Source organism: Sciurus carolinensis, chromosome 9 (assembly GCF_902686445.1).
Source record: "Sciurus carolinensis chromosome 9, mSciCar1.2, whole genome shotgun sequence".
NCBI lineage: Eukaryota > Metazoa > Chordata > Mammalia > Rodentia > Sciuridae > Sciurus > Sciurus carolinensis.
The window spans coordinates 131,238,834-131,262,549 of record NC_062221.1 but is presented as its reverse complement, the minus strand read 5'-3'; the positions used below and the strand labels follow the sequence as shown (position 1 = coordinate 131,262,549).

The 23,716-nt window shown below is 49.7% G+C and overlaps 1 protein-coding gene across 1 annotated transcript in view; it reads right to left on the bottom strand.

Annotated features, from left to right (window-relative positions):
- Itsn1 (intersectin 1) overlaps positions 1 to 23,716 on the bottom strand; it is a 203,526-nt gene that overhangs the window by 6,435 nt on the left and 173,375 nt on the right. Inside the window, 5 exon segments of the mRNA XM_047565087.1 lie at positions 3,117 to 3,284; positions 8,871 to 8,969; positions 11,294 to 11,477; positions 18,148 to 18,254; positions 19,911 to 20,032. Of these exon segments, the coding sequence (XP_047421043.1) occupies positions 3,117 to 3,284; positions 8,871 to 8,969; positions 11,294 to 11,477; positions 18,148 to 18,254; positions 19,911 to 20,032 (680 nt within the window).

Below are 23,716 nucleotides of genomic sequence, written 5' to 3'. Positions count from 1 at the left end.
AACATCTGCCTGGGGTCAACGATCTTGTGCCAGCAGGTTTCAAAGGGCAAAGGGGGCTGAGGTAGAGACAATGCCACAAAGGTCCCCTTTTGACAGGAAGTGGAGAGACGGAGGAAGGCAAGGCCACAGCTGTGTACCAGGCAGTGAGGTGATCCAGGCAGATGCTGGACCTTCATGGTCTCCACCTGCCTGCACATCTGCCCATGACCCACATCTGCCCCAGGGATGCTCTGCACAGCAGCCTTCCAGGTCAAGTTTCCAGAGTTATGATCCCTCTAGACCTCTCTGAGGAGCGTGTGTGCAGGGGCAATGGGGCTCCCCAAAAGTCTCCCCGACAGATGCTGGTGGCCACCTGTTTACCTCCCATGTAGGAGAAAGATTTGGTGGTGCCTCTGTGCCCAAAGAAGTTAACAAGGAGAGTGACCACTTTGTTCCACTCCCAGGTCTGTGGAGGAAGGACAGCCTCTAACCTCTCCCCAAGGCTCTGGGGGAGCTGGAAAGACTGAGGGTGACACCCCAGCAGGAGCCCTCAGGGAATGATCTTCACCCCATGCACTCTTAACAGGAGCCAGGAGACCAAATCTAGCCCTTCTTGTTTGCCAGGTTCAAGCCACTTGGTGACAGTGAGTCTAGAAAAGGCAAATGTCACTGGATCCAACGTCATTTGGAGAATGTCCTTCATTCACACAGAGTTTACAGCCCTCACTTGGCCAGGTTACCACTGGCTCTGTGTGAATTGGAAAGAGTCTTCACATTCCTCTGCCTTTGGACAAGAATGCCAGAAACAGCATTCATTTGAAACCTAATCACTGGTGTGTATCCAGCTCTGGGCCACACGTGGGCCACTCTGTGGTCATGAGACAGAAAACAGAAGCCACTGTGTTCCCTTCCTGTTACTGTGAATGCCGTAAAGACGACCACAAGCTGGCTATGATAACTAGGAAAGACCAGTCTATGAAGGACAGTAAGTTGGTTTTAAAAGGGGTATATTAGCCTCAGAAATCAAATGTCAAGAATTTATTTTATTCCTAACATCCTGAGGTGAAGACCCAGATCCCTGTGCCCCTCTGACTGAAGCGGACAGACTTGGGGAGGACCCCTACTAAAGTACACGCTGCCCCCTCAGCATTTTGCCTGGAGAGGCAGGAGCCGTGGGGCCCTCTGTCTTCGGCATCCAGTGACCCTGGGAATGCTCCACGGCCCTGCTTGGTCAGGCCGGACCTGCCCTAAATCCGTAGGGCCCACCACTGCTCCACCTTCCCCCGTGCAGGCCGCGCCCGCCACTCAACATGCCAGCCCTGGATTCCTCGCTAGCGAGAGCTTCATCTTCCTACGTCCAGGCAAGGGTCACCCGGCCCAGCGCTCCCTGAACACCTGCACGCTGTCCTTCCTCCGCGTCACACGCTTGTCAGCCAGCTCTGCTCATCCTTCCTCACGTTCTGTTGTACATGATAGTTTAACCCCAGCTTTCCCCAGGCCCATAGGCTCGTGGAGTGTACGGGTCACATCTTATTTGTTTTATGTCTTGGGGTTTAGACTGGAGTGACGGCCTATGGGCAGATACTCAATAAATGTTTATTAGGTGGATGAATGGATGAAAAAGAGAGCCAACCAACCAAAGACCGTCCCTAGATTCCAAAAAACGAGAACCCACGGCCTTCGCCTTGGTTTCCCCGGGGCGGCTTCCACAGTTTTGCTTCCCACACCTGCACTGAAGATGGGCAGGTGAGGGGCGGGGAAGGTGCACCTGGCGACTTACTCAGGTGCTGTCTTTGAATCTCAGAGGAGGGAAGAGACCATGGGGAGCGCAGGTGAGGGGGACACGTTCTGCCCGGCCACACTGGGAAACCCTAGTGAATGGTGTGTGTGTGCATGTGTGTGTGAATGTCTGTGCACCCATGCACACGTCCACAGAGACAGAAAAAAACAAAAACAGGTAGAAAGAATGAGAGAAAGTAAAGAAAAAGTTGAGTGACAAGAAAAGAATTAAAGATCAGAAAAGACACTTCCGTTTTTCCAGTTCTGGAAGTATGGCAGACTAGATACTCTGGACAACTCACAACAAGAGCTTTTTAAAAATGAATAAAAACCCCACTTTTTAAATGCAATCTGGCAAAAAATAATAATAAAGCAAGAAATATGCAGAGGCCAAAACTCAAAATAAAATGAGATCCTTGAAAGATAATCAAGCCCCAAAGCCTGCGCTAGTCCTGAGAGTCTCTGCTAAACCTGGTGATGCTGAATCTCCATTTTAATGGCTGAGTAGGGCACAGAGACAGGAGCTGTTCCAGGACCAAGGTGAAGGATGAACAGGAAATCTCCACAGAAAGCTGGACCCAAAGTATGAATAACAAGCAAACTCAGTACAGAAACAGTGAGCAAGAAAACTTTTCTGTTTTGACGTTGGTGAAACTAGAGGAAAATGTGCCTCTGAGAATCTGTGACCACCAGGCAGCTCTCACACAGGCAGCCACTGCAATCCACGCAACTGATATGATCCCCAAACTCCCTCTAAATATAATTTAGAGTGATCCTGGAGCAACCCTCTCATGAGAAATGCAACTTCAGACAGCAAAGATGCCCTCAGGTGAAGTTCCCAGGAATGCTGGATTCACAGTGGGGAATCACAGTGCAGCAGCTGTCGGTGGAGTTCAGTGGTAAAGCACTTGCTCAGCAACCCCAGCATAGCACAGCATCCCCAGTGCAGCAAGAAAACTACTCAGCATATATGCCAAAAGATGAGGTATGAGTAGCAAGAGCAAACAGAAACAACAGACAAAAGAAAAAGACCCATCACTTTAGGTATTTGGGACTATTGGATTTGGAATATGTTTACAATGTGTTAAGAAAAAAGTGAGAAGCATCAACACTTGAGCAAGGAACAAGACACAAGAAAGAAACCAGACTGGAGAAAATAAACAGAACTGTTGGCCATTGGAAAAAATATGATCAAGATAGAAAACCTGATAGAGTAAACAGCAGATAAGAAGCCCGTGAGCAAGAATTAGGAAGCTGAAGGCTGGACGGGAGGATGGTGCATGATTTTCCTTGTCCTCCTTCCTGCTGGCTACAGAGGCTGAGTGAGGGGAGGCCCGGGCCCCGCCCCAGGCGATTACCTCAGAGAGGCCTTCACACTGCACGTGGGCCTGGATCCACTCCAGCCGGTCCGAGTTCTCCTTCTCCCGCACTCCCTCGTTCACCTGGGAACACAGCTCTTCTGCCTTCTCCAGGGCGTGCTTCAAGTGGCTGTGGTCAGGGTGGTTTTCAGGAGTGTTCTCCAGGATCTACACAGGAAAACAGGACAACAGCCTCCTTGTCAGGACACCCTTTGAGGCAACATGGATGGGCCTGGGATCCATTGTCCTGGAGGACAGAGCCCAGCAAAGGCAGGGCACAGCCCTTTCCTAACGGCGCCCACCTGAACACCACAGCTCTGAGCACCCACCAGGGCAATGGCACAGAGCATGATGGCCACTCCTTGTTGGCTCCAGCAGGTGGTCTTGCAGACCCCTCCTCCTCACGGGCTCAGTGAGGGCTAAGCTTCCCAACAGGAGGCAGCCTGCCCTTGAGGCCTCAGCCCAAGTCCACACCCTTGCACAAACCCAGGGCAAGCTGTGGGACTCGACCTGCAAAACACTGACCTCCCAGGGTGAACTCTGAACCACAAAGACTAGCTCTCAGGATTTCAGGAGGCACTCAGAACCATGGAGCCAGAAGGGACCTCAGGGCTTCTCTTTGAAAACCTTTACTCTATTTCACAGAGGAAGAAACTTGGCCCAGAGACTGGGACCACAGCCAGCCTCCCAGTCAGCAGCCAGCTGCAACTCTTCTCCCACCTGCTCGACTCACCTGAGGGAACTTAGCATGGAATTCCAGTGTTGGACGTGACCACTGTCCTGTGAACTCAGACCAAGGTGCAAGACTGGGCAGGGTACCCCTGTGCAGAGTGGGGGTTAGCATGCAGCGTGGGGTCTGAGGGTCACAGTGTCTACAACAGGGGCAGTAGGCACCCTGCATAGACATCCCACAGAAAAGGGCACTTTCCTGGGTCCAGGTAGCTGCAGGCCTCTGTGCATCTATGAAACTGCATGCACATGGGTGCATTGGAGCAGATGTGTGTATGTTTGAGTAGACTCTTCCAAGCTATTGGCTTAGAATGCCAGTTCCCGAGCGAGACCCCTGGGTTAAAATCCTTGCTGTGCCACTGATCAATAACATTTTGCATTGGTTGTTTGAAGGCCCTGGACCTCAGTTTCCTCATATGAGAGAGAGAGACATAAACAGATCCTCTTTTTCAAGGTTATTTGGAGGACTAAATGGCCTGATACAAATGAAGCACTTTGCAAAGTCCCTGACCCTTAGAAAGTGCTCAATAAGTGATAGCAATTGCCAGCAGATTCTCAAAGGACTTTGAGGTCCCTAAAAATAGTCATCACCTCTGTCCTGGAACAAAGAAAGTCTCTAAGCTACTTTTACAGTGTGCTAGGAGAATGCCAAGGATGTACTTGCTAGGCAAGTAATTCAAATGAACCTTACTCCATACAGTATCTCTTCTCAAAGGTATACTTTGGCTTAAAGTCCCAAACAGATGTAGTGAATTGACATATTCTGGATCTTGTGTGTCTACCAATTAATTCCAAGCAACTACCTCATCCTCAGGACAGATCCTCACTACACACAAAAATCTCTGAAAAATCCTGAAGTCTCATCCAACCATATCAGAGTCTCTGGGGACAGAACTCAGGCTTAGGCATGTTCTGGAGCTCTCCAGATGATGCTGGGATGCAGGTAAACCTGAGGATCACTATTCTAGACAGGGAGCCTACTCAGCTGGCTCATATGAACTCATTTGCTTTGTTCCAAAATGAAAATAGGTTTATTGATTTTTCTAGTTGTAAAAATAATATTATACAATGTGCAAAATTTAGAAAATTTAGAAAGTTGCCCATATACTAAAAGTCATCCATAATTTCCCAGCTGGAGAGAACCTCTGTCTTACGTATTAGTTAATGCATCGCCTGCATACATACGTACATAATTTTTAAAGAATTAAAATTGGATCATGCTACCATTTTGTACACAGTCTATAGCATATCACTTCATGTCTGTTTCATATGGATCTATACTACCATTTTTAAGAGTTGTAAATATGTCATCAAGAGGCTGAACCACAATATGTTCGAGTAGTCTCTACCCAAAAAAACTCTAAATTGTTTATAATTTTTCAATAACCCTTTAATTATTTCCTTAGAATAAATTCCTAGAGGTGGATTTGATGATTTAAAGAGAAAGTATAGCTAGGCAAGGTGGCACATACCTATAATCCCAGTTATTCAGAAGGTTTAGGCAGGAGGACCACAAGCCAAAGGCCAGCCTGGCAACTCAGCAAGACCCTGTCTCCAAATAAAATTTTAAAGACTGGGGGTATAACTCAGAGGTGGTAAGCTTGCCTAGCATTTGCAAGGTCCTGGTTTCAATCAAAAGAAAGAAAAGAAAAGAAAAGAAAAGAAAAGAAAAGAAAAGAAAAGAAAAGAAAAGAAAAGAAAAGAAAAGAGGAAAGAAAAGAAAGATTGATTTACATATTACCATCCAAAAGGCTGTACCATTTACCTTCCACCAGCATCCTGGCTGACCCTGGAGACCCACAATCTTTTCAATATGTGCCCATTTGGCAAGCCCAAAACAAGGTGTTTCCTTGTTTTGTTATGCATTTCCTTTATCATCCATAACTGTGAACTTTTTGCACACTTAATACATAAGGGTACTAAATGAACCTAAGTGTACTAAATGATGAAGCTCACGTTTATACACTTAGTATATAATGATCCTAGCACTTCACGGGTGTTTACTCTGTTAATTCTCACAGTACTAAGCAGTCAGTACTATTAGTGTCTCTATTTTAAGCACAAGGAAACTAAAACCCAGAGAAGTTAAGTAACTTGCCTAAGGGTGCACTCAGTTGGCACCAAGATTCACACCCAGCATCCTGTCACCAGACTTGTAGCAGCTCTTACCACCACTTTACACAACTCAGCGTTTCCAGGTGTGTTTTATCTCTTTTTCTACTGGAGTTAAGAAGAGTATGTGACATACAGATATCTGTTCATTATTTCATATTTCAGTGCCAACTTATTTACAGTTAAACTTATATTTACACAGGTTATATCTATCATTTATCTTAGCCTTTGTTCATTATATTTTCTAACAGAAATTTTAGGAAAAAATGTTTATGCAAATAATATATTAACAGTCTTGCTACGCGAGAACAGACAACACAGAAGCATGCAGAACAGAGTGAACGCTCCCTCGCCTGTCCTACTGCTGAGGGAACTACCGCCAGCGCCTGAAGAACACCTTCAGGACCTTTTGATGCTTGTGTACAGTCACACATCGGGATGCCTCAGCCAATGATGGATTGCATATGGATTCTATCCCTAAGATTACACTGCCTAGTGACATCACTGCCTTAGTTTGTGCAGGCACACTCTGCTGTTAGGACAAGGACAGAGTCAACTGCAACACATTTGTCAGAATATATCCTCATCTTCAAGCAACAGGTGACTGTGTTTAATAATCACATGTAAAGCCCCCAACCTTTTTTACTGTACTGGGGATAGAATCCAGGACCTCATGCATGCTGGGTAAGTGCTCTACCACTGCACCATATCCTCAGCCTGTCTCCCCCTTTGTGCAAAATGGAACATACTGTAGGATTGCTTGATGATTTTTTTTTTCACTCAACAGCTTTTTCTGGATATCATTCTCTGTGGGAAGCCATCCTTACTTAGCAGAATCAGACTAGGTTGAGCCATGGGACGCACAGACCTGGCTTCTAGGAATTTCTGGGAAGCATGTGGCACTGGGTGGGGGTGGTTTCCTGTCTCCTTCTGGAATTTTCCCCCTAAGAGAATGGCTCCCCTAACTCCACCCTATCCTGTCCATCACAGAAGAAGCTCCTCCCGGTCCTGCCCCCTTTACCTGCATATTATAAATAAGGAGAGTTGGGCGACTCCATGTGGCTGTTGTAAAAGGCCAGAGCTGGTATGGCCAGACCCGTCACGCCCCCTCTCACATGAAAAGAGTATTGGCTCTTGTGTGTTCATTGAGTAGGTAAGTTTTTTGGGTAATAGATTTAAAAAACCGCCAACATCCTCCTCCTGCAGTTAACCCTTTTCTCCTCCATGCGGGACATGGCAGAGAGGCCCCCTACCCCCCACCCCCACCCCCCCGGTTCTCTGCTAATACATAATACAGAAATTGTCCTCTAGCTTCTGAAATATGTTCATAGTACAGACCTATGGTTTGGACCTATTTTACCAGAATAAAAGTTTTCTTTTAGGTTGCTGTGGCTAAGTTCTGTGTTGGATGCCATGCTAAGAATTCCTCCACCAAAAATATTTAGCCTTCGCACTTTGAAGGTTTTTCATATGCACCTTATGCTTTGCTACCTTTTTCAATTCTTTTAGTTCACTCAGCTTTCAGTTCATTCTCCTAGATGCTCTGAAGGGCAACTATCTTGTTTCTGAAAATAATAATAGTTTGGGTCTTTTTCCTTTTTAATATTTATGCCTCTCAGTTCTTTGCTTGCTTTTGTGTTCCCTTTCCATTGGTTAGATCTAGAACACCTATTTTAAAAGCTTCATTCCAACTTTGATTTGCAATTACACATTGAGGGAAATAAAGAGAAGTACTGAAGTAATTAAACAGCAACTGTGGAACTGGGAAGAAGGAAACAGTGGATTGAAAGAAGCTTTCAAAGCTAATTATTCGGTTGGGGATCTAGCTCAGTTGATAGCATGCTTGCCTCGCATGCACAAGGCCCTGGGTTCAATTCCCAGCAACACAAAAAAAAAAAAAAAAAAAAAAAAAACTAATTATTTAACTTACCAAAGTGCCTGCAGTGTGCTCTGTGGGGCTGAGCTATGGCTGGAATGAGGAGACAGCCCATGTGGGAGGGAGATTCGTTAAGTATATGGAGACTGAGGAAATACGCAACGTGTGGAACAGTGGACGCCGTGAAAGCCAGGTGTCTCACAAAGCAGGGAGTTACAAACATAGAAAGGGGAACACTGGAATAAATCCTGTGGTACTGGATTAGAGTAGTGGGTACAGTGTGAATGTGCAGGCTTTAATATACATAGATGAACTGAGTTAGAAATTAATATATATGCATACATATGTGTATGCAAATATCTATGTATAAACATACATGCATACATTGCCCAAGGCTGTCCTGAAAGGCTCGAAGACAAGGCCACCCCAGCAGTGATGAGCACACCAGCACCCAGATCTGGGTTTCCAGATATCATTCTCCACAAAGTACCAGACTAAAGCCTCTCTCCAGAGATGCGCTCCTTGTGGTTGCAGAATCATAGACTCAGAGGATGTCTATGTCTGTCCGCCCATTTTATAGATGGGGATGCTGAGGCCCTAATCTTGCTCTTGTTTATTATGGAACTGGCTTTCCTGAAGCGACAAGAGAAAAACAATTGTCTGACCTCAACACAGACTGTCTAGCCACGGCCTTCTGAAGATGGGTGATAGGATCATGTCTCCTCCTTTCCTGCTGGGAAAATCACAGCGTGGAGGCACTGTGCCCACGTGAGGAGGACCAGAACAGAGCTCTTGTTTTCTGGCGTGGAAGGCGGGAGCCACCTGGAGCGCATCTGAAGGCTCTGTGTCATTAGCTCTTTTCATGCTAAACCAACTTCTTTTCTCTGAGCTATCAAGCAGATGGATCCACACCCTGTCGGCACATGATTTCTGCACAACAGCTCCCAGGTGTTGGCTGGGGAAACTGCCAAGGACCCCAGCCCCCTCTGACGCTGAGAAAGTATTCCTCTGTTTGAAAAGGTAAGACGGGTACTTACATTTTTAATGATCAGTGGGTATCTTGTGACCCGCTGCATGGGCTTCAGTATAAAGCTAGACAGAGGCATCCCTTTGCATCGAGGGTCCATTGCCAGTCTCTGAAATAAGAGATTCGTTCAAATGTACCTCAAATCTGCAAAGTCCAAAGTTGGTGACATTAACACTAACGTCATTTAGGGCTTTCCACCCATTATCCCATGTATCTGGATGATAACTGAGGAACCTGGGGTTGGAAGGGCCTGACCAGTTACAATGGTCCAAGGTGAGGCAGTTTCCAGAGGTAGAATGGGAGTCCCCAGTGTGACCTGTACACCGGGTTAGGCCCTGACCTCCAGGTTCAGCGCACCTTCCGCAGGATACATGGTTTCTTAGTCAGAGAGGAGATTCTGGCTTTACAGAGAATATTTCTTCCAATATCTAAAACAGCTTTACACAACTCCAGAGAATAAGAAGAATCACAAGCTACACAGAATAAAAATTCTCCTCAAGATGGCGAGTGCAAAGCCAGTTAGTCTCAGCAACTTAGTAAGGCCGTAAGCAACTCAGTGAGACCCTGTCTCTAAATAAAATATAAAAAAGGGCTGGGGATGTTGCTCAGCGGTTAAAGCCCTGGCTCAATCCCTGGTACCAAAAACAAAAAACAAAACAAAACAAAACTCTCCCAAGTCCTAGAGATGCAGAAGGGCTGACTCTCATCCAGATTCAGGCAGAGCCGGCCCATGCTCTGGCAGCTCCAGGCAGGGCGGGGAAGAGGAGCTGAGACCTGGGGACCAAGACTCCAGGTCTGTGATCTGCTCTACCCTCAGTTCCCTGCCCCTTTCCTTGCTCCTCCTTTGCCAATTCTGTCAATCTCTCTGGTGGACAAGAGTCCTTCTGCCCCCAAATCAGAACCCTGTCTCTGGTCACGGGGACCATACAGTGACTTCTCTTTCCAAGACTCTGGTCTGGTTTCATGCCTTAGACACAGGTAGCTGCTGCATCCCGGAGCCCTGAGGCCTGAGGACCGTCGGCATCTGGACTTGATGTCCAGTCAAGGACACGTGCATTCTGGGAACACCTCTCAGCAGACAAAGGCTTGCCACATTCCTGCCAGAATGCGACAGGAGAGGTGAAGAGAGGAGAGACAACCAGACACTCACCCTGGCATGTGTCAGCATTTCCCCGAAGCGCAAGTGCATCCAGTGATGAGTTCACCCTGCCTGTGACCAGAACTGCACCCCGGCTGAAACCCCGGGCGGCCCATGATGCAGCAGCTCAGCACTGCTCCCGTCTCCAGCTCACCCTCGGTTTACTTCCTTTTTCGTTTTTTGGTTCTGAGGACTGAATCCAGGAGCGCTTAACCACTGAGCCCCACCCCAGCCCTTTTTATTTTCGGTTTTGAGTCAGGGTCTCGCTAAAGCGATGAGGCTGGCTCTGAACCCGCGATCCTCCTGCCTCAGCCTCCTGAGTCGCTGAGATTACAGGCATGTGCCACCACGCCTGGCTTGGTCTACTTCTTAACCATCTTCCTCACCTCCAAGTGACCTCAGAATGTCTCATTTATTGGCTAGCAAATCTAAACATTTAATGCAGAGGCACACGGCGGGAGGGGGAGAAACAGGAAGTTTATGTGAGGCCATGCTTAGGCTTCGCGATGATGACTTAACACAGAACTCTTGGGGAGGTGAGAAAGAAATGCCTACCCCCCAAATGCCTGGGATACGAGCATATGCCAGCTGTCATTATTGTTATCTTGCTGTCTATTCACTTTAATGAACCTGTTTAATGGGAGTGGCTGCTCTCTTCCTGTTTTTCCCTTAGAGAAGTGGGGCAGGGGTGCTTTTTGAGTGCCTGGTGTGGCCAGCGGGGTCCCATTTTGGCTAATGCCAAGTCCCAGTACGCAAGCCCAGGGTGGGGACTTCCAGCAGCATTGGTACCAGCTCCCTAATTACCCCCTGAGGGAATTAAGACCCTGCCAGTCCCAAGACGAGCTTGAATCCATCGAGCAGAAGCAACTGGAAAAGGAGAAGAGGCCACTGGGACCCCTGGCAGGTGACCCCTGCAGGTGAAGGGCAGAAAGCAGCTGAGAACTGAGGATGTGACGTTACTAGAAGGGGAACCGTGAGCCCTGCCCAGGTGCAGCAGTGAGGGGAAAGATTTAAACATGCCTTCAAATAAACACCACTGGTGCCCGGGAAACAGGTCCCTGAAGACACTTCGAAGCTCCAGGCCTGGGGCTGAGCCGCCCTCTTCAAGCCCACCCCCGTGGTGACGGCCACACCGCCACACCTGCCAGCTGATGCCAGTCTCTGATTGTTTAGCCGAGACTTCCAACCCCTGCTGGCCTTCGCTGGAAAGATGCTCGCAGACTCCGATGAGCCCTCGCACACCCAGCAGGCCAACCATCTCCATTCAGCGTCCCCACGCAGCCTGGCCCCCTTACTTTGACGAACTCCTTGAAGTCTGGGGCCTCGTCCGTCTTCTGCTGGATCAGGGCAGCCCCGTTGAGCTGGCAGCTGCAGAAGCGGATGTAGGGCTGCATGTGGGGCAGCTGGGCGCTCAGGATGTCACCGATCATCTTCACGGGCATCTTCTCCCCAGACATCTTCTTGCGGACTCTCAGCGCTCTGCACGGAAACACGGGAGGTGAGCCCCCCGCCTTCACGCTGTCTGACAGCACTGCGGCCCACTTCTAGGTTGTACAGAAACGAATGTGTGTGAGGGGCACAGACCCGAGGGCCACTAATGCATATCTATTTGGGAGACAAGGAACAGAGAAAGAAATGAGTCTAGTGCTACAGAGAGGGGTCACGGGGCGTTTTTCTTTGGCATGGTGGCTATTGGCCACAATTTTTTCTTGTGGCGAGATATGGAATTGTTTCCCTGATAACCTGGATAGGACACCTGTGTGGACGTCATGCTTCATGGATTATCTGTGGTGAAAGCCCAGGCTGGTGTGGCCTGAGCACTGAGCCTATTTCTGGGGTCACTGCCACCCAAGGGAAGTTGCTGTCACCTGGGGATGCGGAGGCATGTTTTCAGACTACACAGAGCGTTCTTAGGATGGTAAATCAGCTACCACAAACAACTCCATTATGTTTGTCAAAACCAGGTCTAGGTTATGGTTTGAACTACCCCCGCCATTCTCTGCTTCATTGCTATAGCTAATCTGAGGTTGACCAGATGAAGGGTTCCGAAGAGAGAAGTCTTTTACTATGGCAAAGGGTCAGTGAGCCCAAACGATTTATATCCCAAAAGCCAAGAAGGGGCGTTGGAAAGACTGGGAAGTGTTTGTTCTGGGGTCCACCTGTAAAGTGAGTGTTCAAAGCCAAGACAGCTGGGACTATGCACCCATCCTTCCAAACTAATATCTGAACTATTAAGACAGTTTCTGGAAGATGCTGAGCTTCTACGTGGCAAGGATAGCAATGCACCGCACGAGCAGGACCACAACACACAAGGCCATGAATGTGTTCAGCTGCCCAGGTGATCACAAGTGGAAGGATGGGCGGGTAGATGGAACAGAATGATGGGTATGGTTGTCACATGAGGTCGGGAGGATGTCCCTATGACCATGGCTACTTCCATGGTCATATTGGAGAAGCCCTTGAGGAATGGGTAGGGCTTTACAATTAATAAGTATTAATATAATTATAAGTATTAATATCAGGCTTTAAAAACTTCAGATCACTTTCTTTCTTTCCTTGCATAATTTTGGCTAAAGAAAATTTCCTAGGACTGAGCAAATCAAGAAATGAAACTTTAGAGACAATAACTTATTCAAGCAATCAGCAATTCCACCTCCAGTGGATACCCCCATGGGAGAGGTCAGTGCTGGCTGTCCGGGGTGTGAGAAATAGCAGCTTGGAGTCCTCAGGGTAGTCCAAAGGACACTGCCTGTTGAGGGGCTGGTGTGGATATCCCTGCAGAAATTTGCTCAAGGCTGATATCACTAACAATTTACAGGGAGAAGAGTCCAAACACCACGTTACAGAGTTGCTATGAATGGAAGCAGGAAGAAATTCCATCTTCTTCCCATGAGAAGCAGTTCTTCTACAAGGTCATCAAAACACTTTCACCCTCTCCCTCCTTTTTAAGTGGCGGGGAAGAAAAAAAGAAAATTCATAGGCACCTTGTCATTGTCTGGTGCATGCTGGGCTAGCAGCTAGGTTCTGGAGGCCCATGCTGGTGGACGCAAGCTGTCCAACAGGAGGCAGACCTGAGATCAAGGCTGGATTTTCCAGGGGTTCAACTGTGGAATGGTCTACCTTACAGGCAAGGCTTATGAGGAGCGGAGGGTGCTATCAGGCCCAGGGGTCATGTGACTGCACTGTAGCCAGTCCTGAGAGCATTTGACCTTTGATGAGCTGATCTGCCATTTCATGGAAAAGTTTAGAGATGAGAAATCTTAAGGGGCAAAGAGTAATGATCAGTTGATTAGCATTTCACAGAGCACTGATGTTTGCTGAATGCATGTTCCTAACCCTCTGGGCTGTGCAGATGATCATAGAGTTAACAAGGATCCATGCTTTCTATGTGTTAAATACTTTAAAAAACCATATATTGGGGGCTGGGGAGATAGCTCAGTCAGTAGAGTGCTTGCCTTGCAAGCACAAGGCCCTGGGTTCGATTCCCCAGCACCCAAAAAAAAAAAAAACCATATATTACTGCTGTAGTCTGGGGGGAAATGTCCCCAAAAGGCCCATCTGTTGAAAGCTAGGTTCCAAGCCTGTGGTGCTACCGGGAGGTGGTGGAACTTTTAAAAGTGGGGCCTCAGCCAGGCACAGTGCACACACCTGTAATCCAGCAGCTCGGGAGGCTGAGGCAGGATACTGGAGAGTTTGAAGCCAGCCGCAGCAAAAGCGAGGCACTAAGCAACTCAGTGAGACCCTGACTCTAAGTAAAATGCAAAATAGGGCTGGGATGTGGCTCAGTGGCCAAGTGCCCCTGAGTTCAATCCCCGGTTACTCAACCTCCTCAAAAAAAAAAAGAAAAGAAAAGAAAAAAAGAAGTGGAGCCTCATTGGAGGAAGTTAGGTCGTTGGCGGCATGTCCTTGAAGGACATATTGGGACACCACCCACTTCCTGTCTCTCTGCTTCCCAGCTGCCAAGAGGCAAGCAGCCTCCTTTGTCTTGAGCTCCTAATATGACATGCTATCTCACGAGCCCAAAAGCAATGGGGCCAACTGACCATGGACTGAAACCTCCAAACTGTGAGCCAAAATAAACCTTTCCTCTTTTTAAGCTGATTATCTCAGATATTTGTTATAGTCATAGAAAGCTGTCTGACACAGTTATTATCCACATATCCTGTTGGGGAAACTGAGGCACATGGAAACGGAGTGACTTGACCCAAGTTGCACGGTGAATACATGACAGAGGCATCCCTTGAACCCAGGTCTGACTCCAGAGCCTGCAGTGGCAACAACCCCACTCCACCCTGGGGCTTCTCTGGCACTTGCCCTCCTCCCCCAGAGCAGCTCCTCCCTGTGTGGCCCCTCCTCTCTCGAGGCCACTCCCTCAGCCTCCGTGCCTCCCTTCTTGCTTCCCCTTCTCCATCTCAACACTGCCTCCCTTTTCTCCACGACACGCCGATGTTCCCCTCCTCCCTCTTCCTCCACATCCAGTCTCAACCACTAAGGTACAATTTTATATTTTCTTTTTCTTTCATTTTCTGCTTAAACAAAATAAAGTGCTATTCATTCTTCTTAAGTTCAAACGAAGGCGATTCAAATACTTTAAGAAAACCACTTTCCACTTTTGGGGGCAGAGGTTCTTTTACTTCTTTTTTTCCTGTTTTCTTTTTCTATTTTCCTTCCCTCTTTTTCCTTTTTCTTTCTTGTAGCAAGGGAGCAGGAAAGTCTCTCTTTTTTTTTTTTTTTTTTGTTTTAAGTTGTTCTTTTTAGTTAACCATGACAGCAGGAAGCATTTTGACGTTTCCTACACACATGGAGAATAACTGCCCGTTCTGGGTGGACACGATGTGGAGTCACACATGTCGTGTGTTCACATGTGCACACAGGAAAGAGATCTCCCATTCTTTCTACTGTCTTTTCTATTCCCATCCCCCTCAAGCATCTTTTTTTCTAGTTGTAGATGGACACAATACCTTTATTTAATTTATATGTAGTGCTGAGGATCGAGACCAGTGTCACCCTTGTGAGGCAAGCGCTTTGCCACTGAGCTACAACCCAGCCCCGCCCCCCGATTTAAAAAATAGTTCCAACACTGGGTTGGCCACCTGACCTCACTTCTGCTTCCCTTCCGCTGTCTCACCTGACCACTGCCCCAGGGGCGTGGGCTCTGGATTTAAAAAGGTTCTGGCTCTTTCTGCGCCACCCAGCCTTCTGAAGGCCCATTTCTTAGTTCTCGGCTCACCAAGAAGAGGGCCAACCGTTCGTTCTAACCTGCAACCAGAGGCATCCTGGGCAGGAGGTGCACATTTTGCAGGTGACCTCCTTTTACTTTCCTTTTACAATTTACTACTTATTGATTTGCTAGCCCTATGGCTCCCCTAAATACGAGCAGCCTGCGCTGCTCCTTGGATCAGGGATGGCAGCTGTGAGGAGCTTGCTGGTGGCTTTCCAGGAAGGAAGCCTCACATTCCCTCTATCCCGGCGGCCCCCCCCCCGTGCAGACTGCCAGGAGCCTCCAGCCCCACCAGGCTGCTCCTTCGCATGGGGAAACTATGTCTGCGCGGCCAAGAGCGGAGAGCAAAATGTTCACTGTACCATTTACCATGCGGGGCTCACTCCAAAATCCTTCCAAGCGCTCTTAGGCTTGAAGCAGCTCATAATAAAATGTTGGAAAGAAGAAAAAGAAACCAGATCCCCAGAAGGCTCCTGTTAAATACAAGTATTTTATCTAAAGGAAGAAAACTTAAGCCAGTTAACCCAAACTAGCTAGTCAGTCAGTCAGAGGAGCGGGGACAGGGAGCGGGGGCCTTGGGGTGGGAGAGGGGTCAGGAGCACCCAGCTCGCTCTCCCAGGGCCCACACTGGGCCAGCTGTACACAGGACGCCCTTGCTCCTCTAACTGGCCCTGTTCGGTAGACAAACCAGGAGTCATGGCTGCAGACATGCATGGGTTAGAACAAAGGATGGGAGCTACTGTTCAAGGTAGTAAGAAGTTAGAAGGTTCTGGAATCCTGACAAAAACTTGGGCCATGTGACTCCTGGTTCATTGGGGGCAGGATTCGAGTAGAATCCTCAGTTTTGGGGACCTTGAGTGCCATGCGTACAGCAACCCACCTACTTTGGGAAATTCCCTACTTTGGGAAATTCACTCGACCTCTCTGAGATTTCTTTCCCTAGCTGCCACATCACTCTTAGTTTCCACTTTGGGGCCATGAACAGGTCAGAGCTAACAGGCCTGGCCCCTACAGAGCCCAGGAATGGGGTGGCCTCTTCCCTGATGGGCGCAGGGCAGGGTAAAGAGCAGGGAGTTGATGGGAAGCAGTGGGAAGGCCTGTTTGGGGGACTAGCCTTTCCCCGGGGCAGGTGGGAACATGGAGCATGTCTCCCCCCGTCCACTATAGCTGCCCAAGGAAAGGGGTACTAACTCACAGACATATTTTCAACAGAACACATTTATTTTAAAACCATGTATCTCCAAAATTTTAAGTTTAGTACTTGTAGGTTCAGGGTTAATTAACCCCTTCTGCCCAGGTGATGGCAAAGGGTCAGATTTGACCACTGGAGACCCTAAGGCCATGCCCAGCATTTAGCCCTGCTGTCTGAAGGCCAGGGTCACAGGCCCTTCCTCATCCCTGCTGTGATCTGGATATGGAAAGGCTCATGTTCATCAAGCGTGATCTCGGCCTGGCAGTATTGAGATGGTGGGACCTTTAAGAAGTGGGGCCTAGTGCAAGGTAATGAGGTCACTGGAGGGATCACAGCTCTCACAGGACCTTGGTGAGCTCCCCCCAGAACGCACGGTTACACAAGAGCAAGACTGGCCCCTGAGTCTGGCTTGCTGTGTCACACTCCTGTCACTGGGATACCACCCACCATGAGGCCCTCCTCACTAGAGGCCAAACAGAAGAGGCCACCAGATCTGAGGTTTCCAGCCTCCAAAACTGTGAGCTAAATAAGCCTTTTCTTAAAAATAAGGTATCCAGCTTCAGGATTCTTATTATACAATAGAATAAAGACGCATGAAATCTCCATTTTACATAAGAGAACACCAAGGCCCAGGGACTGTGAGCAACCTGGCCAAAGACACACAGCCAGAAGGCAATAGCGAGATGTGAGCATGAGTCTGCGGTCCATCCTAAGCTTGGAACGCTTCCACAGCATCCTCCTGGAGGAGGAAACAAGGACTTCTTCTCAGCACCTGATTGCCTTCCAGAGCCGAGTGAGCAGACATCTGTATCTTTATTCAGGATCACCTGCCCAAGCCTTCTTGCCCATCCCTTCGCTCACTGCCAAACGCATATCCAAGAAAGTGGGCACCTGAAATTACTTGGTGAAAACAATACAGTGACAACACTTAGGAACTGGTGGCTTCCCGATGACCTGAAGATGTGGAAGGGACACCGGCTTTGGGGTGGCTGCACTTCACTCTTAGGCCTGGAGAGGGGGCCCTTGTTCCCAGCTGCTCCATCCCTTGCCTGAGAGGCTGGGACTTAACCCGTGTTCTAGCAAGTGATATCCTAACGAGGGCCTGGTAGACATACATTTTGGTTTTCTAGAGTTTCTCCCCCAAAACCCCATATTCGGAAGGGACCCTCGGGCTGATCTGATCCAAACCCTTATAAATGAAGAGACCAAAGAGGAAGATCCAAACCCAGGTCCCTCGGCTCCTCACTCCGCAGCTGCCTCTGCAAACTAGAACAGGAATAAGATACAGATGGTCCAGGCCATCCGGAAGAACTCTGCTCAAGTTAGGCAGGGGACAGTTCCACCCTTTTCCATTTGCAGGAGCCAAGAATGCCTCAAGAGACCAACAGTGCCCCCTGGGAACCGGGATCTGAGGGAAGGCCTTGGGGCTGGGCGGCCTGGATGGAGCTGGTCAGTGGTCGGGAACCAGACTGGCTCAGCTCTGAAAATTCTGAACCCACAGGCAAAGCAGGAACCGGGACGCCTTGGCCATTTACTCCCCGCAATGACTATGGAGTGTTTCTCCGGAAAGCGTGAGGGCAGGCATGGAGGGCGATGGCGCCTGTGAGTAGCAACAAGCAAAACAGGCAGAGAGTGACAGAGGGTGGCATGCATGAGGGACACACGAGTGGACCACACAGAGTGCTAGTGTGCGAGCCGGAGGCAGCGCGGCTGGGGATTAGAGAAGAAAGGCTTACTTCAGAAGTTTGATATTACACATAATCAGCTCCTTCCAGTTAACAAAAATCATAGCAACCTCTTTTTCTGTCAGCAGCTCAGACTCCATCAGGGGTTTCTGAAAGATCTACAGGTGCAGAAAACGAAGCAGTTCAGAAAGCAAACAGTTAGCTCAAAACTCGCACGCACGCGCGCACACGGGTCTGTTTGGAGCCAGGGAAAGGACTTGGGGGTCTCCATCTTGACTGAAAGGTCCACCTTCCTCTGCAGCAGATGGGAGGGGTCCCCGGCAGGTCTGCGGTCTTTACAAAGGAGGGAGGCTGGGTGAATGTGTGCAAGATGAGGCTTAGCTCCACCAGTAAGGGGCTGGGAGGCCAGGACAAGGTCATGTAGGTGGGCAGGCAGTCTCACCTGCCCACTGCAAGGAGACGGGCAGTGGGGAAAGCGTGGGCTCAGGAGCCTGAGGGTGCAGGCCTTTCCTTCACATCCACCTGCAGCATCTGCTGCTGCCCACGTGTGCTTCGGCAATTCGGAGCGAAGCAACCTCAGGCAGTAGCTCTTCTAACAAGCAGGGCTACTTGTGGGGCCCTCAGGGACTGACCTCATTGCTCTGTCCCCAGCCTCCTGGGCTGGGCTCAAACAGAGCCAGCACTTGCAGGGGGTGGTCACAAGGGGGTGACCTTGCCTTTCTCAAGTTCTGTGTGCTTAGGCAACTTGCAGTAAATCACAGATCTCGGCATAGGGGGCTTTTCTGAAGGCTCTTTGGGGATGGGGACAGCCTGTCTTTGAAATAAACTTGCCCAGGCTGCAAGTGATCCCTGGGGGCACTACTCTGAATCCTTAAGCCAATGTTGAGCCAGGCATATCCCAGGGCCAGCACCTATGGTGTGTGTCTTGCCTACTGCACGAAGGTGCCATATCCGAGGGGGTGACACACATCCTGGATGTCTTGGGCAGTAAAGCAGCAATCCAGTATCTTGAGAAAGGCACCTGTTTGAAGCTGTGCCTCTCCCTGTGTGCTCATGGCAGCCTCTGGGCCTGCAGCCCTTCCTGTACTCCTCCAACCCGGGTAACCCAGCTGTGTCTCTCCTGAGATGGTTTTACGTTTGATGGTGGGGAGGAGGATTCCGAACTATCATGGCATGTTTCAGACCCCCATTTCCTGCTATGGCGACTTCCTGTGTGTAGGGACAAGAGGTCACCTTTTCAGCAGGGGTGCCCAACTCTGCATCACTCCATCTTTCCAGATGGGCTGGCCAAGACCCTTCAATGGCTGCCTGGGAGGCAGACAGAAGGAGGCATCATCCCAGGTCAGAGGGGCTCACGGAGACCTAGCAGGACACATCATCATGCTCAGCAACAGACTTTTGTCAGGGGTTTAGGGAGGACTAGGAACGGCTCAAGAGACTAGCCAGATAGGTGCCATTTTCAGGTGCCACTTCTGCCGGCCAGGAGGGACAAGGATGGCTCTATGACATCAACTAGTTGGTGACTGAGCTGCAACTCCTCTGACTACAGCCAGGATTCCCAACTCAAAGTCCACACGCCCCTTCCACCCACTCCTCTGGGTCTTGTGTGCCCCTTGCTGGAGCGGGCTCCGCCCCTCTGTGGGCGTGGCTCAGAGTCGCCCCAGTGAGAACCAACCACCTCCTCTTGGGGCTGCCTCCTGTCATTTGCCATCCACATGCTCCCCAGAAATCAGAAGGTGCCCCAGGCTCAGAAGGGGGACACACAGGTTCCTCAGCAGGGCCCCCAACTCCCCGCCACCCCCAGCAGCCAGTACCTCTGTGACCAGCTGCAGGTCGTTCACGTAGTTCTCCTCTGTGACAATGAGTTCGTGGATGTATCCTTGTCGCTTTCTTTCAGTTGGGGTCAACATATCCAAGAGATGTAAGTCTGAACACCCTGGAAGACACAACCATTGGGGGCAGTTTAGTCTGAATCTAGAGCAGCTCAGACAGCTTTACAAGGACAATGCCCGGGTCCTGTGGCTGCAGCCCCTGGGACCTCACTCCAGCTGAGCAGTGTTAGGGGTTGAACTGCATCCCCCTAAGATATGCCGAAGCCCTAACCCCTGCCCCAGTAGCTGTGAATGTGACCTTATTTGGAAATAGGGTTTTTGCCAATGCAATCGAGTGAGGATGAGGGCATTTACTATTAGGGTGAGCCCTAATCCAGTACAGCCGATGTCCTCATAAGAGATTAGAGAGACACACAAGGAAGGCCACGTGGCCACAGCCCACAGAGGCAAGGAGCACCAGGGACTGCCAGCAGTACCGGAAGCTTCAAGAGGCTAGAGGAGATGCTCCCTCGAGCCTTGAGAGGGAGCCTGGCTCAGCCCACACCTTGGTTTCAGACTTCTGGCCTCCAGAGCTGTGAGACAATGAATTCCAGCTGTTTTAAGCCACTGGTTTGTGGTCATTTGTTATGCCATCCCTAGAAACAAGTACAAGTGGCACGCTCCTGATTCGTCAAAAAACACGAAGATAACCTTAAAAGACGTAGTAAAAATGGGCCAACATTTCCATGCCAGGTACTAGCCTAAGAGCTCTACACTGATAACTGCCTTTAATGCTCCTGTATTATTCTAGAGTTGCTCCCATTATACGGATGGGGAAACTGAGGTGTAGGGAGGCGGGCTCACCCCAGACTCTCAGCTCGGCAGTGGTGAAGCCGGCCCTGAGACTTTGGATCCAGAGGCTGCACTCTGCTCCAGATCTCCACCACTGGCCCCCAGCACAGGAGGGCATGTGGCTATACCAAGGTTGGATTTGGGAGGGTGAGGTGGCTCTGTTGAACTCTGCTGGATCTGGGGCCCAGGCAGATGGGAGACACACTCAGATAGAAATGGGAGAAGTCTCCTGGCCCAGGCCACTGCCCAGCCCTGTAGAAGCTGAGCCCCAAGTTTGCGCACAGGAAAACACCTCCAACTGCAGACAGCTCCGTGCAGGGCCTCCGCTGAGGTCAAGGATGCCAGAGGGAACTGGCTATTCTGCTGCCCTGAGGTCGGCCAGCCCTTGACTTCGCTCACTTCATTTATTCAGGGTTGTGTCTGCTTGGAACATTTACTGCTTATGAGGAGAGGCTGTCCCTAGCCCCAGGTGCACAGCATTGAGGGGCAGGGAAGCTCAGTTCTAGGGAATACCCCACGTGAAGGGCCTGCTCACCTCTTCCAAGCCAGGGGTTCACCCACTTCTTTTTATTAAAGAGTTTGTATTTTAATCACAGAGGTCACATCTGTGATTAGAGATTAGATAGAATGGCAGGTGTCCTGGATGTAGGAGGGGAGTGGCCAGGCTGAGTCCCACTCACTTATCCCCTCTACTCCCCACAGGGGGTGCAATGCGAAAACCCCCGCCTGAGACCAGCAGTTCTCAGAGTGTGGTCTGGGGACCAGCAGCCTCGGATCCCGGGGAGCTTGTGAGAGATGAAAACACCCAGGCCCCTGCCGAGCTGACCACCTCGAGGTGGGGTCTGGGCAAGCTGATTTAACAAGCTCTCCAGGTCATTGTTTTAAGCGCACCAAAGTGTGAGAAGCCTGCTCCGGATTACCAGTGGTTCATGGGAGATTCCAACGCCCCCAGGGGAACTCAGGACTGAGCTAGTCTCTATGCTGGAAGCTTGTGCAAATTGAATGACCCCTCTGGGGCAAACGATACCAGGAACTTCTTGGCAAATGCTCTTGGCTCTGGGATGGCTCAGTCCTTGCTTTGGTTCACTCCCCTGGCCAATGGCCCTTTTGGAGTGCATAGCCTCCCTTGTTGGGACAGGAACATCCCAGGACAGGCAGCAGGAATGAGCCATCATTATATCAACCCCCTCCACACCCTTCCATCCCAGACCTTACTCAGAGCCACCTCGGGTGGACACCTGAGGGTTTGTCTCTAAACTAGGGCCCTCTCCCTAGCCCCCTGTGTGGCCCAGCTCTTCTTCCTGTCTGGGTGCTGTCTTTTGAGAAGATCGTGCACTCTCAGGTAGGAAGCAGGGCCTGACTGCTCACTCCTTGTCAAGCCAGCTCCGCCAGCTGCTGTGTGAGCTCTGGGTTAGGGGAAGTTAAGGGAACCTCCCTAATTTCTTTCTTGGGAAGGTCACCCAGGGAATACTCCTGAACTAGAGTGGGAGGAACATGTACAGTTCCTGCCCTGGTTTGCCCACTCTCCTGAGAATGAGCCAGAGGGCCCGGGACTCAGGCCATTTCTTATCCAAGGGCCAAATTCAGCCCAGGCGTCTGAGGTGTGTGCCTCACTGAAGCAGTTTGCTGGGGGGGGTTCAGGATGGTCCCTTCCCCAGGGATATCAGAATACTACACGGAAACGCTGTGCAAATGCAGGGACACAAACCTCAGGACAGTAATGGATACTAGCTGGACAGGTCTTCCAAGTGTCCCTTTAGACCACTATTCCTTTAGAGAAATCCGATGGGTGCTCTGGGCTCTTCTGCACTACACACATAACACACACGCATGCACGTTTTGCACACCATTTTATCAGGTTGGTAGACCTTCTGCATTCTTTCCAGATACGTCCTGATGTGCCACCATGAGTCGGAAACCAACTGTGCTGGGTGCGGGACCTTAGAGAGATGCCTGCCCTCTGGAGCTCAGCTCACAACCCGGGGGTTCGGGGGTACCCAGCCGGAGTGGGACTGCTCCCACCAGGTTGAAGTTGGTACGACTGCCCCTCCACCAGGTTAAGGGCTCAACTGCACCAACGCCCTCCCACCAAGGGTGGACAGTGCATTCTTGTTGTTCTAATATGACAAGATGACTGGATCGGGTCTGCTGAACAACCTGCACTATACAGGACAGGAAAGTGCCCACCCTACATGCTAACAGATTCCACTGAGAAACAGCAAGAGGACTAGAAACTGACAACCGCATCAGGGTGAATGCAGAGTGGCGGGGGAGGGACTGGAAGACACACCTAGGAAAACCAAGGAATTGGAAACAAGGACCTGTTGGGAAAGACCACTGGCTTGCTTTGGATTTCAGTTCTTCTGGGTCTTAAAGTTTACATGGTTCAAGTTCTGAAAAAGATCAGAGCCAGAGCAACTGCAGAAGATACAGAGAAAATCTGGGTCACTGGTCCCAGAATCCCAGTTACCTGGGGGCAGCTCAGGTCAGACAGGAGGGCAGAGCCTCCAGCCCAGGGCAGTCTGGCCTTCCGATCTACACACCTGCAGGGTCCAACTCAGAGCTGGTGGGACTGAGAGGTCTTGGGGTGCTGGGTGGATCTGGGCGCTTGCCCAGTAATTCCACCCTATGAAGGTCTAACTACCAGTCTTTCTGGAGACAGGGGACAGCCCTGATGGCTTCTCCAGGACCCAGAGCACAGTGAAGGCAAAGGTTTGGTGGGAGATTCTTCTCCACATCACGCAGCAAGATCATTGGCTTGTAATCTTTTGACCACTGAACTGACCCATGTGATACTGTTTAAAAAATTCTTGCCAGTATATGTCAAAATACATTCTATGGTCATGTAGAACTAAAAAGAACAAATGAAAAATTAAAAATGAAATTCTGGCTGGTGAATGCCAGACCAAGAGAATCAAGAAAGTCTTGAGAAAGTCATCTTGAACTCCAAAATACCC